Below are 13,963 nucleotides of genomic sequence, written 5' to 3'. Positions count from 1 at the left end.
AGCACCTGCCCAGGGCGCTGAATAAAAAGGGGCGCTGAAGGCATACAAAAGGGGCGCCAACTGTTTCAGCGCTATACCAGCACCCTGGGCGCCGAAGCGTTCTTGCCCAGTGCGCTAGTAGTGCTAAAACCGGCCATGTGGGTAATAACGTTTGTTGGGTATTTTATCAGCAAGGTTCGTCAGTAATTACATATTATAATTTAGGCATAGTTGCAGATCACTGGAAATCTGGAAACTATTGCCCGTCATATTACGTCACAAAAATTTTAGCTTTTTGTGTCTATCTCCTGTGACGCTTTTTATATACCTTTAAGATAATATAATAATATCTCATTTGGTATTATTATGCTGCGACGTAATATGTGGATGGACCTTTTAACATGTTGTATGATGCTTGAAAATTGTGAGTGGCTTTAGTTTTTTTCTCTAATATCTTAAAAAAACCTCTTACTAATAATTTTTTTAAATATTTACATAACGCATAACTATTTAAGGTCCGCTAATTTTGTCTGTGATGTGTGATGTCATGGGCGTAGCCAGGATTCTACATGGGGGGAGGGGCATATTAAGAAAATCCTAAACTTCGAATTCGTGGTTTTTAACAAAATATGAGCGAACGAACTGGGATTGAATGCCTCCCCTCTCACCCCTCTACTCTCTCCGCTCCAAGTTTAGGTATGAAACTCGTGAGCATTAGTGACCGATCGCTCTTGTAGGGGGCAGCTGCCCAGGCAGCTACGCCCATGTGTGATGTGACTACTAATCTGCCGGACAAAGATAAGCAGGCATTTTATTGTTATTCACTTTATTCATAATTTTATTAATAAGGGGTTAAGTGTACTTGAGCATGCATAGATTATATTGTCGACATAATATTTGTGTCTTTAAGATACAATATTTGTTTATTAAAATTGTCTTGTTCAAGCATGTAAAAATCTACAGAAACTACTACTATTAACTATATGATCTGAATTCTGATGATTTCGTTATAGATGTCAAGGGAAGCCAAATTTTTGTAGCTTTTAAAGAATAAAATATATACAAGGCAAAAAAGGCTCAAAATATCTGTAAAATTGTCCACATGTATGAGTAACTTAGGTGGCATTTTCATCAAATGAAAATAATGATAATCATATTTTATGTCTTTACCTGTAAGTTTATAAATATCTGAATGTTATATGTATTTAAATTTAATAAAATTGTTATAAAATAAAATTCTTGGTTTCAATTTAAACTTATTTTGGTCAATAGAAATTATTGCTCAGAAAATTGTTGATGTTGGTCTACAGAAAAAAAAAATCATTTAATCAATTTGTAAATTAAAACATATTATAATATTATATATTATTAAGCTTAAGTTATAAAATTGTGCTATTCAATGTTCTTGATCTTCCATGCACCTATGGTATATTTCAGCCAAATGAGCCCCAAGTCGATTCCCATTTGGATCCACGAGATCACAGGAGTCACCTTAGATCCTTCTATTTCAGTCCATCTCACCGGAATTTCAACAATTGGAATGTTTAGTTTTTGTGCAATATACAGTAGTTCTACATCAAACGCCCTGAAAAAATAAATACAATAAACTTTTAGGGCTTCACAGGGGCGGCGTGGCGGCGGTCGGGCCCTGGCGCCATGGAGCTAATATTAGCTCCGTGGTTTTTGGCGGCAGGTATTTGAACGTTGGCCGGTGTGCTTGCGAGATTGCCGGGCGGTGTCGGTAGCATCAAAGGACACGTCTTGTCGCAAGCATGTGGATTACTCACAAGCGCGTTGGCAAGCGCACCGCCAGCGGTTAGCGAATGCGCTTGTCAATGTGGAGGGACGGCAATACACAAGCTCTAGAGCAGCGGTAGGCAACAGGCGGACCGCGGTCCATATATAGACCGTGAAAGGTCGAATCTCGGACCGCGAAATATTGTAATATTGTTTTTTGTACAAAGTATCAATTAATACATAGATAAGGTATACATATACTTTTATTAAATTAAATAATATTTTTAAGCTACACAGGACAAGTGTTTTTTTCTGGACTTCGTAAAAAGTTTCCCTCAGTATCCAGACCCCACCAAAAATTACTTGCCGACCCCTGCTCTAGAGTCTAGATAAAGAATACTAGTAAATGTCGATAACTTATGCTGGAAAAAGTTTGGTTTAAAATAAAAACACTTACCATCTATTTACATGAAGACTCTGGAACAGCTGATTGGCAGTTTTTCTTGTAAACATTTTAAAACCACACTGCGTATCTTTAATTCCCTTAACAGTGAATATCCAAACCAAAAAATGGAAACCATACATAAGGATGTTCCTGAAAAATCCACAAGTATAATAATTATTATATACACCTCATAATGATTAAACTGCTGAACAGATGATGGTTATGAAGGTTTCTGAGTCCCAACAAAGGACATAGGATTTATGTTAAAAAAGTATAGTTTTTAAATGATACACAAAATTTCACACAAATAAAGTTGTGGGCGGTATCTAGTAACTGCATAATAAAGAAATAATAAGTGAATGTACCTGAATATGCTCCTAGTAGCCAATGAATCCTTTTCAAGATGTGCTCTGGATCCTATCACAATTGCTGACTTTGTACTCACAGAAGATGGACTCGTTGTCGGGTCCACTTTCAATAGTTCCATTAATGCTACTTCAAGTTTCTTAATGTCTTCAAATTTGGAGGCACCATCGGCATCGGCAAACAAAATAGTCGCTCCTCGAGCATTCAAAACTCCCTAGAATTTGAAAAGAAATAATAATAATAGTAATAATAGCTCCCACACCGGTTTCGGTGACGGTGGCCGGTTTCATTGAAACCAGGCCAGCTATGCAGGAGTAATTTTATACTGCCCAAGTGTGTTCGCAGTACACAAGAGCCTCTCTATTCCTTTACTCTCATAACCTAGTGGGACGGAAGACCAACACAACCGGCGAGAGATCAGGCGCAGGACCGACTTTTTACATGCCCATCCGACGCATGGATCATCTTACTAGTCAGACAACCAGGTGATCAAACTGTACTGTCCTAACCAAACTTGAAAATAACATGTTTCCAATGCAGGAATTGAACCCACAACCTCCAAGTCAAGAGCCGCTCTCAATACCACTAGACCATGGAGACATTCAAAAAAAGAAATATGTAAAATAATTAATGAGATTTTTAATAATATAAAACATGTAAGGTTTTAATGCTTCAATCGTGGGAGTCACAGACACAATAGATTTTCAATTGTTATGCAGCCACCGGGGGCCGCTTCACGCTTGGGACTTGATGGGTTAAATAAAGCTTCCATTGATAAACTAATTTTATCAATGTTATAAACGTTTATCATGTGAGAATCATACATTTTTCCTGGATAGAAAGTATCCTCCTATGTCCTTTCCCGGGACTCCAAACATCTTCATTCCATATTTCAGCAAAATTGGTTCATTGATTTGGGTGTGAAGAGATAATAATATTAGTAATGGATACTTACCAATCTAACAGCACCACCTTTACCTCTGTTCTTCTCCAGTTCCAAGCACCTTATTCTCTCAGTTCCATACTTCTGTACATAGGACTCTGCTACTTGAACTGTTTTGTCCCTGCTCCCATCACTTACAACTATTATCTCATATTTATAGTCGGGTATCTCTTTGCTTCTGGTTTCTAAAAATTCAAATGCTTCATCCAGCATAGAAGGCACTAAAAAATAATATCGCATAAAATTGTTTTCTTAAACATTTAATAACAATAAACTTTCTTAAATAATTATAAATGTGCATTTTAGTCAATAAACGATACACATAATCTTTCTGTTATATACTTATATAATCAAGACAATTGAAAGTATTTTTTATTTTATAATATGTAGAACACAAACTTACATCTATCCTGTTCATTATAAGCCGGTACGACCACACTTAAATTTACGCTGAAATCATCCTGGAGCCTTGAGAACATTATTCTACTTCTAGTTTTTGGATCATAGAAACTTCCTTCCTTATTAGAACGTTCTATGATAGGATAGGGTTGTGTTGTTGCATAAATGACACCAGATAACTGTGAAGCGAAACAAAAAGAATCACAGGTTGTAAGAGCAATATAATAATCTGGAAATCATTGGGAAATACTTACAATTATTAGTAGGATCAGTCCTGATATAAAACAATAGAAAAATACAGATAAAAGTAGTGATATTGCATCCATTGTGAAAATGTAAATTTGGTTCTCTAGTAAGGACTAATATAGCACGACAGTATTATAAAGACGTACAACGTGTTATATATCTATTCTTATTCAATAAATTGTCTATACTATTCGTTAAAATACTATTATTATTGTTTTCCACGTATGCGGCATTTTTTTTACTTTATTTTGACATTTCTTCAGTCCTCACATGACAGTTGACGACGTCAATGTCAACTTGACGTAGATTTTTTTCTTATTATGGCACTATAACGGCTATTACACAATGTCCAGTGTCAAGTAAATGGCGGGAAAACAACATTTTTGTTACAATCATCGTTTTTGTATAGTCTGTCAAGAAAGTCATGATAGGCGGTAATTTTTTTAAATGAACTAAAAAATAAGAGAACTTTATTAATTCGAGATAAAAATGTGCAAGGTGACAATATTTAAAATGTAATAAGCGTTGTCTGTAAAAATACAAAGAAAACGTTTAGAAAATTTTCCTGCCTTGACGCACTATACATCGTTAAGTCCAAAGTCTAAATAAAAATCATTGCAGTCAAAGAGTCAAGTCAGTCCATTCAGTAAAGCGGTAGACCAATGATATTCTACTTATACTTTAGGTTTTTCATCATTGCGGTAGACGCTTTGCTGAAACTTTCGATGGAGTTTTGGAGCACAAAAACACAAAAAACACAAAATAGCACGTTTCTGGATATTGTATCACTTTCATAAACTTGTGTATGATAACGAATATCTAATGGTTAATATCTTACCAATATTACACATTAAAAACCCAGTTAACACAATTTTAGAAAAATAATACAAAAACACATCATTAATCACTCTTTAACATCAACATCCTTCTTAATTAATTGAGTGTAACTTAAATTTCTTAAATACTTCATTAAACTTAGAAAATAATAGTAATGAACAATGAGAACAGTAATATCATTTGGGGTAGCAGAAAACCCGAACAAATTAAATTATTCTATAGTGCCATCGTAGATTAAAATAATTACTTAGTAGATTTTCCTAACGAACTTAAGTTTTGTAGTGATTACATGTGTAGAGTTTTAGAACATCGATGTGTTATCGATCGTTTGTATAATAGTACTTATTATTGAATCACTTAGACGGGTTGCGTCGGTTTAACAAAAAACGTCGTGCTAGAAGGAAGTCAGTTCCTGGATGAAACTAACATGTAAAGGATGCTTACAGGGAGGCCCGGCTTCACTTTAAATCCTGGCAGACAGAAGCATAAAGGTCGTAGTCGACGGCGAATGCTCGGAAACTCAGTCTGTTAATGCTGGTGTCCCTCAGGGCTGTGTGCTATCGCCTACTCTATTCATACTGCATATCAATGACATGTTACAAACCAACGGCATTCATTTCTATGCGGATGATAGTACAGGTGATGCTGTATATACCGGCTCCCCTAATATTTCTCGGCAAAATGTCACTGAGAGTCGAAACGAACTTGTGTTACTAAGGTGAACTAAGGTGGAGAATTCATTGGAGAAGGTCTCTGAATGGGGTAGACGTAACTTAGTCCAATTCAACCCCACCAAGACACAAGTCTGCACGTTCACCACTAAAAAGTCACCAATGGTCGTTTATCCTCGTTTCGAGGGCACATCTTTAACCATCTCCCCTAGCATTGAGATACTTGGCGTCAACATATCGAGCGAAGTCCAGTTCCGATATCATCTTGAGGGTAAGGCCAATTTATACTCGAAGAAGCTTGGTGTTCTTAACAGAGCGAGACAGTACTTCAGTCCGGACCAACGCCTACAATTCTACAAGGCGCAGGTTCGGCCTCATATGGAATATTGTTCTCATCTCTGGGCAGACCTATATGAACTGTCACCAGCAGTATTTCCGGACCGATACGACCTGCAAACCTTCAAGAAAAGAGCGTATTCCCTCTTAAAAGGCCGGCAACGCACCTGCAGCTCTTCTGATGTTGCGAGTGTCCATGGGCGACGGTAGTTGCTTACCATTAGGTTACCCGTTTGCTCGTTTGCCCCCTTATTTAATAAAAAAATAAATAAATTGTAGGCCTGGCAGCATTGATATGGTGTCTGTGCTCTAAGATTGCTAATTTATTTCAAAAACACTTTGTCGTTAAATCACCTATTAAGGCACCGGTACTGCAGGTGGTCGATGGGGGCCCTCCTGACCGGGAGACTTACTCGCAGCGTTGCCAGATTATTTTTGCGCCAAGTCGGGACTTTGAAGCTTTTTCAGTGAAAAAGCGAGATTCTTCAGCCAAAAGCGTGACAAAGTAAAAAAAGGTAAAAAATCAAAAGTATTTTGAATTTTATCTTTTTATTTGCGTTAAAATAACGTTTACGTGACAATAGATAGCTAAAGTAGCCATAGCCAAAGAAAATCCACCCCTCTACCTCCCACACTCTTATCTTCATAGCTCACCTTTCTTTCTCAGCACGCTGCACTTACGTTCGGGCCTTCTCCGAAAAGCGGGACTGAACCTGTCTCGCGCGGGACATTTAATTTTGATGAAAAAATCGGGACGTCTGGCAACGCTGCTTACTCGTATGCAAAATTCTACGCCAAGGATATTCGGGAGACAATAAGAGCAATGTCAAAAGGTAAGTCTCCTGGTCATGACGGCCTCAGTATCGAGCACCTGCAGCATGCCGGTCCTCATTTGTCGAGGATACTTGCTGTATTTTTTAATCTTTGTATGGGACACTCCTACCTGCCGATTGAAATGATTAACGGCCGTTCCCAATATATGATCTATCTCTGGTTTTGCCCTACTAGAGATATGAATAGCTCACATTAGACATTAGATGTCAATTGTGAGCTATTCCTATCTCTAGTAGGGCAAAACCAGAGATAGATCAAATATTGGGAACGGCCGTAAAACGGTAGTTGTACCAATTCTTAAGAATAAAACAGAAGATATAAGCGATAAGTGTAATTATAGACCCATCTCACTGGCGACGATGATGGCAAAAGTTCTCGATAGCTGAATAAACGTTTGGATAACTATATAAAATTACACGTCCGGGTCTTTCCACGGAAGCTGCTGTTCTATCAGTTAAACAAACTATCAAGTACTACACAAACCGCAAAACCACGGTTTTTGGGTGTTTTCTAGATCTTTCCAAGGCTCTTGATCTTGTTCGCTATGAAAAACTGTGGAAAAAGCTGGAATACAGTAAAGTACCTACTGAAATTCGTAGCCTGTTTAAATATTGGTATGCACATCAAGTAAATGTAGTCAAATGGTCAAACTCTTTTTCTGAACCCTATAAACTGGAATGCGGCTTGAGGCAGGGGAGGTTAACTTCACCTAGGATGTTTAACCTGTATGTGGACTCCCTGATCGAGGAGCTGAGTAGCACCCATGTCGGCTGCCATATTGATGGAGTTAATATTAATAATTTAAGTTACGCAGACGATGGTGCTGCTCAGCGCCTCGATCTGCGGACTGAACAAACTGTTAAAAATATGCGAAAAATTCGCCAGTGAGCATGGACTTTTGTATAACATAGATAAAAGTGTAAGTATACATGGTATTTCAGGCCAAGGGGAGACGTCCGGATAAACTTCCAAATATTTATTTGAACAATAAATGTCTTAAAGGAGTGGAACAATTTAAATATCTTGGACACTGGCTAACCTTTGACCTGAAAGACAATGTAGACATAGAACGAGAGCGAAGAGCGTTGCCTGTGAGAGCTAATATGATCGCCCGCAGGTTCACGTGCTGCACAACACAAGTTAAATTAACCCTACTCAGGGCTTTCTGCGCCAGCTTCTACACGTGTATCAAGCGGGGATGAATATTTTTTCGCATCCACCCCATCGTGTGGGGTGTCGTTGGCTAGGTTTTTTAAAAATATTATGAGTATTCATGGATCATTTTCCGATTTAGGGATCCGTTTCTGAAATATTAAGTTTTAAAGTGGAAAAAATCGTAAGAGTCCAGTGTCCCCGCCCTTCTACCAGCTAAACGGTTGCTTCTGGAAATATGAAAATTTCCAGAAGCAACCGTTAACCAGAAGCAAATTCACGGGAGTAGGAAATATGCTGATTTTTTTTATTTTTTTTATTATAAAATTGGGGCCGTTTATGGACTGTTCGAGGAGGTTATACGTTCGTCTGTTTTTTTTTTGTATGTTCAACCATAACTTTGCCGTTCGTGGACCGATCTTCATGATTATTTTGTTGTTGTACAGGGTTGAATCCGAGGTTGGTACCATGTTCACAAAAATGGTGATCTGATGATGGGATCCATGAGGAATCGAGGGGACTCCTTGAAATGTATGGAAACATATAGTGATTTTGATTTTTTCTGAAGTGTTTCAGGCATATACTACCAAAAAATAAGATTTTGCACCAGGATGTACCCTGGTTCCGAAGGTACCCAACAGAACTTTTGAATCCTTATAGATACAAGTTCGAGGATTTTGGCTTTATTTATACTACTCCCAGCAAAAGCCAATGAATTCTACATTATTTCTGCTGAACGTAGGCTAAATTTTATTTTGGAAAAAATTGGGTTTCGTAAGATATTTGGGTTTTTCGGACGCCAGGTGTAAAATCAACCAGAAAAGTTACTTATTTTGCGTACGCTGCCGAAACTATATAAGATAGAACCATAAAATGTTCTAAGTAATTGTAGATCTTATAAATATCTACAAAAAAGTCCGCGACACACTATACTTATCTATGTCGAGTAAGGCACAATAACAATTTTGTTATTTAAAAATCTTGAATTTTTTTGGACAACATTTCAACGCGTTTATTTTACTTATGCAATTAATCCTTATGAAAATAAATTATTTCATCACTAAGTACGGTTTATGTAGATAACATTTGGTCTTTGAATGATTAAAATTGGACGTTTAGTTTTGAAATTATGGCGAAATGAAAATATAACGTTAGTAGGCGTCACCAAGCGGGGGTGCGCGTGATGGAGGAAGACAATCTGTGCAGTGTGCCTTCCCTTAGCATCCCTTCGGATAATGACTGCGTCCGCGTCGTCGATGTCAGTGTTGCAGTCTGTGAATTGACCTGAGAATCAGTTTGCTGACCGACTCTTTCCTGGGTACGCTTTTTGCGGCCGTAACCGACATCCACGCGGGCGGATCCGCTGGCGACCGCTAGTAATAATATGTACAACTCTAAGACAACAAGCTATAAGTAATATAGCCTTGTGGTCTCATAGGTAACTAAAAAGGGTAAAATTATTATTTTTTAACAAAAAATTAAAACCGACTTCCAAGGTAAAAACAAAAGTATATTCTTAAAAATAATCTAAAAAGAATCAAATAATTCTTATTCGTTATTATAGTGCCGTCTTCAGACTTCGCCTAAACCTCAACTATTTCTGTACTCAATCTTCGTACTTTTGAAGTCGGTACCAGCTTACTCTAGCGTAAGTTCTATTTCAAGGATCTCAGAACTTTTCCGGGCTGGTAGCGACTTCAAAAGTACGAAGATTGAGTACAGAAATAGTTGAGGTTTAGGCGAAGTCTGAAGACGGCACTATAATAACGAATAAGAATTATTTGATTCTTTTTAGATTATTTTTAAGAATATTACTTTTGTTTTTACCTTGGAAGTCGGTTTTAATTTTTTGTTAAAAAATAATAATTTGTTATTTTATTATTTAGATTTTTCGCACCAAGGATAATTGAAATAATATTATAAATTTTAATTAATTGTAGTCCATCACGCCATGGATACTTTTTTTTTTCTTTGCGCAGAGGCAATATTATCGTAACCAATGAGGTTAATATGCTGAATTTAAAAGGAAAACTATCACGGCGAAGACTTCATAAGTTATTGAGTAATAGTCGATCAACTAAAAAAATGTATTCGGCGAAGTATAAAGGAACTTTTCGTTCAAATTCCTTTGAAAGTAACTGAGATGATGTTGTTAGTAGTGTAAAACACGTTATAAATGTATATTCATTGACCATACAAAAAAAGTAAAAAAACTAGCGTTACTATAACGGAACCTTACCTATATTGCGCGTGGCCCGACACGCACTTGGCCAGTTTTATCCTTTGGGTACTGAACCCTAAATAAAATCGGCTAAGTGCGAGTCGGACTCGCGCACGAAGGGTTCCGTACGGCGTACCGGTATAGAGCGAAAGTAGAAAAAATATATTTTTTGTATGGTAGCCCCCCTTACATATTTACTTTATTTTAATTTTATTATTAATTATTAAAGTACAAATATAATTAAGGATTTTGTGAATATTTCAAGTGCCTAGCTATTACCATTATTGATTACGAGTTAAAAGGGCCAAAAAAATAACGTTTGTTGTATGGGAGCCCCCCTTAAATATTTTTGTTTTTACTTTTTTGTATTTGTTGTTATAGTGGCAACGAAATACATACCTAATCTGTGAAAACTTTTGCTATTACCGTTCTTGAGTTACAGCCTGGAGACAGACGGACAGACATCGAAGTCTCAGGAACACTAAAAAGAGTAATGACCGGCTTACTTTACTCCAATCCAGTGCTGGATTGCTACTGGAATAAATAATAATGTAAACGGGCACTGAAATGCAGTTCAGTGCATCGCAGTACAATAGCAATTCAGCGAAGGATTGTATTACTGGATTATAACCCGCTATGAAACCAAGTCTTCAATTTTCTGCTTAAAACTTAAGCTGCATTTGAAAAGCGCTAAACGATCCATCAAACTGCTTTGTATCTAGAGCTCTACATAATATTTTTATCATTTCTCGAGAAATATATTGCCATTTCATATTTCATTTCATATTCGAAATAGAAAAGTGCAATGAACGTTAAAGGAAAACTATAACCTTTCTATTATTATTGAAAGCTTTTATTTAACTTGCTCTGATGTATGTATGTATGTTACGGTGGAATTTTGGAACTCAATTTTAAGGTAGATAATTATATTTAACCGATTGAGCTGAAATTTTGCATACGCGTTTAGTTTGGATGACCATGCACGATATGGTATGTGACATCACTATGAATCCAATATGGCCGACCATCCAAGATGGCGAAATAATTATTTTCCATGCAGTCCTACAATATGTATATTAAATGAAAGGGCTTTTTGAGAGTAACTCGAAAACGAATGTAATTTCATTCTACATCCAACATGGTGGCTCATCCAAGTTAGGGGAATAGTTATTTTTTATGCACTTTTGCAATATGGGTATCAAATGAAAGGGTTCATTGTAAGTAACTCGAAAACGAATGTAACGTAATTCTACATCCAATATGGCGGCTCACCCAAGATACGGGAATACTTATTTTTAATGCAGTTCCAGGGCCGTCTCTATTCAGTCAGGGGCGCTAGCGCCCCCTAACAAGCGCGCGCGCGGTCAAAATGAAATGGGTACAAAGTAAAAGTACAGTTTGTCCGGCCGCTTAAGGGTGAGGACTCTAAGCGGTGGCTTCTTTAGTTCCACCAGACGAACTATAACAGGCAACAGCACATCAAGTTACCACATAGGTACTGTCAAATTTCTCCAAAATTAAGAAATTAAAAAAAACCCCCGCCAAACAACTTTAAAAAGTAATGAAATAATAATATATTTTACTGACTTTAAGTTTAAATAATTCCTAAGTGTAAAGTGATATTTTAGTCCATAATTGTTGTCACGGTGTGTCGGGGGACCGCCAACAGTGTCTTTTGCATTTTGTATCGCCATGTCACTGATTGTCTCGATTCGGTTCGCTGTGAACTGACCCTTAAACTGAAAATGTGAAAATTGAAATCAAACATCTACATTGGCGGTCCCCCGACACACCTTGACAACAATTATGGACTAAAATATAACTTTACACTTAGGAATTATTTAAACTTAAAGTCAGTAAAATATATTATTATTTCATTACTTTTTAAAGCTGTTTGGCGGGGTTTTTTTAAATTTTTTAATTTAATTTTATTTCATGCTTTTTAAACTTGTGTTTTTATAGTGCAGAATAATTCCTATCAACTGGATCATAATATTATATCCCAATGAATACCATCTAGGAATGTCCTTTTGGATGAGGCCGTCAATATGAGTCCAAACATGAAACCTTCACTTTGGGTTCATATGGAGCTCGACTCCTATAGAATCCAGGTTGCAACAGCAGCATGCAAAAATTTACTGTTTATCTACGTCTTACTAGTGGTCGCAATTAAAATGAGCCCAAACACGAAACCATTGATCTCAGTTGGTAAGGAGTTGGGTATCCTATTGATTTCCAGGTGATGCTGCAGCACCAGTTCAACTTTCTGTTAATGTGTAAATATTCATAAATGTCGTGAACTAGAATGCAAAATATAAAGCCCACCAAACTACTACAAGTCGTTCGGCCCTTCACGAACCAGATGAACCGCGACTTTTCAGCACGGAGCAGGCTGATGATGATGAACTATAGCTAAGAACACTATCGATTAAGTCAGCTTTCAAACAAAAAAAAAACTAGATCAAAATCGGTCCACCCGTTTGGATGCTACAATGCCACAGACAGACAGACAGACAGACACGTCAAACTTATAACACCCCTATTTTTTGTCTTTATTTTGTTTTTGTTTTATTTTGTTTGTAGATTGAAGTTTTTTTCGGTTTTGACCATGATGTGCTCTTGAGTCTTGACTCTGTGGTCTTGACTGATCCTAACAAGCCTAACCCCAAAACGTAAATTTTATATCGCTTAAGTACTTCAATTTTACTTTAAATTTCATGTTATATACTTATTAAACATCATCACAACATCGGTATTAATTCGATTTCATTATTCGATTTCATTGAAGAGCTCTGCGGGGCTAAAATGGTCGCTTTGAAGAATCATGATATGAATCATAATATGATTCATTTTTCTAAAATCGCAAAATGCAACTCTGCTTGCAATTCATTTCTGTGATTTTGTACTGATTTGACATTTGTCAGTTTGACAGTTTTGACAATTCATTTGCTGAATTGATTGAGAGGAATTGCTAAATGTGACCATTTTAGCCCCGCTGATTTCTCTACATCCGAAGAGCCAGCATGGCACAGTTATTTTTCTAAATTAGCACACTGTGCTTTTTTGTATCTAAATCCAAATCCTCCCACTGCCTATTTTGAAAAAAACGAGCGATAGGACACCCTTTATTACACCAAATAATATAATCTTCATTTAGGTGTTTTAAGGTTCATTTCACGTTGAAAAATAAAGATTATAATATTTATATTGCAAAAGCCGAGCCGTTCATGGCTCGCCTTGCTTTGCTGTAATTCTATAAATATAAAAAGAGCTTCGGATATTACACAAAAAAATTGTTTGCAAACTGGAGTTCTTTTTACGTTGGTCAATAAAGCGTGGGCCGTGGCGGCCGGCGCCGAGTCCGAGCGGCGCTCGGCGCCCCTAGGACCGCGGCGCCCGTGTGCACCGCACACATTGCACCTAAGGGAAAGACGCCCCTGTGCACTTCCGCAGTATGGGTATTAAATGAAAGGACTTACTGAGAGTAATTCGGAAACGAATGTAATGGCATTCTATATCCAAATTCCAATATGGCAGCTTAGCCGAGATAGGGGAATAGTTATTTTATAGCACTTTTGCAATATGGGTATCAAATAAAAGGGCTAATTGAGAGTAAATTGAAAATAAATTTAAGTCGTGTCGTGTCGTGTCATGCCTGTCATGTCGTGTCTTGTCGTGACGTGACGTGGCGTGACGTGACGTGCCGTGTCGTGACGTGACGTTACGTGTCGTGTAGTGACTTTACGTGACGTGAATTGACGTGACTGACAGCCGGGTTTTATAAAATGTCCGGTTGA

The 13,963-nt window shown here is 37.2% G+C and overlaps 1 protein-coding gene across 1 annotated transcript; it reads right to left on the bottom strand.

Moving 5' to 3' along the window:
* Positions 1–1,324: 1,324 nt before the first annotated feature.
* LOC121728807 (dolichyl-phosphate beta-glucosyltransferase) lies at positions 1,325–4,354 on the bottom strand. Its single transcript, XM_042117101.1, has 6 exons — positions 4,124–4,354; positions 3,874–4,048; positions 3,483–3,691; positions 2,527–2,741; positions 2,174–2,311; positions 1,325–1,564 (listed from the first exon to the last, which is right to left on the bottom strand). The coding sequence occupies exons 1-6, from the start codon at positions 4,193–4,195 to the stop codon at positions 1,372–1,374; spliced, it is 1,002 nt and encodes a 333-aa protein (XP_041973035.1). The 5' UTR covers positions 4,196–4,354; the 3' UTR covers positions 1,325–1,371.
* Between the last annotated feature and the right edge of the window lie 9,609 nt (positions 4,355–13,963).

The sequence above is a fragment of the Aricia agestis genome, chromosome 7 (genome assembly GCF_905147365.1).
Source record: "Aricia agestis chromosome 7, ilAriAges1.1, whole genome shotgun sequence".
In the NCBI taxonomy this organism is placed as follows: domain Eukaryota; kingdom Metazoa; phylum Arthropoda; class Insecta; order Lepidoptera; family Lycaenidae; genus Aricia; species Aricia agestis.
This window is presented reverse-complemented; position numbering and strand designations above follow the sequence as displayed.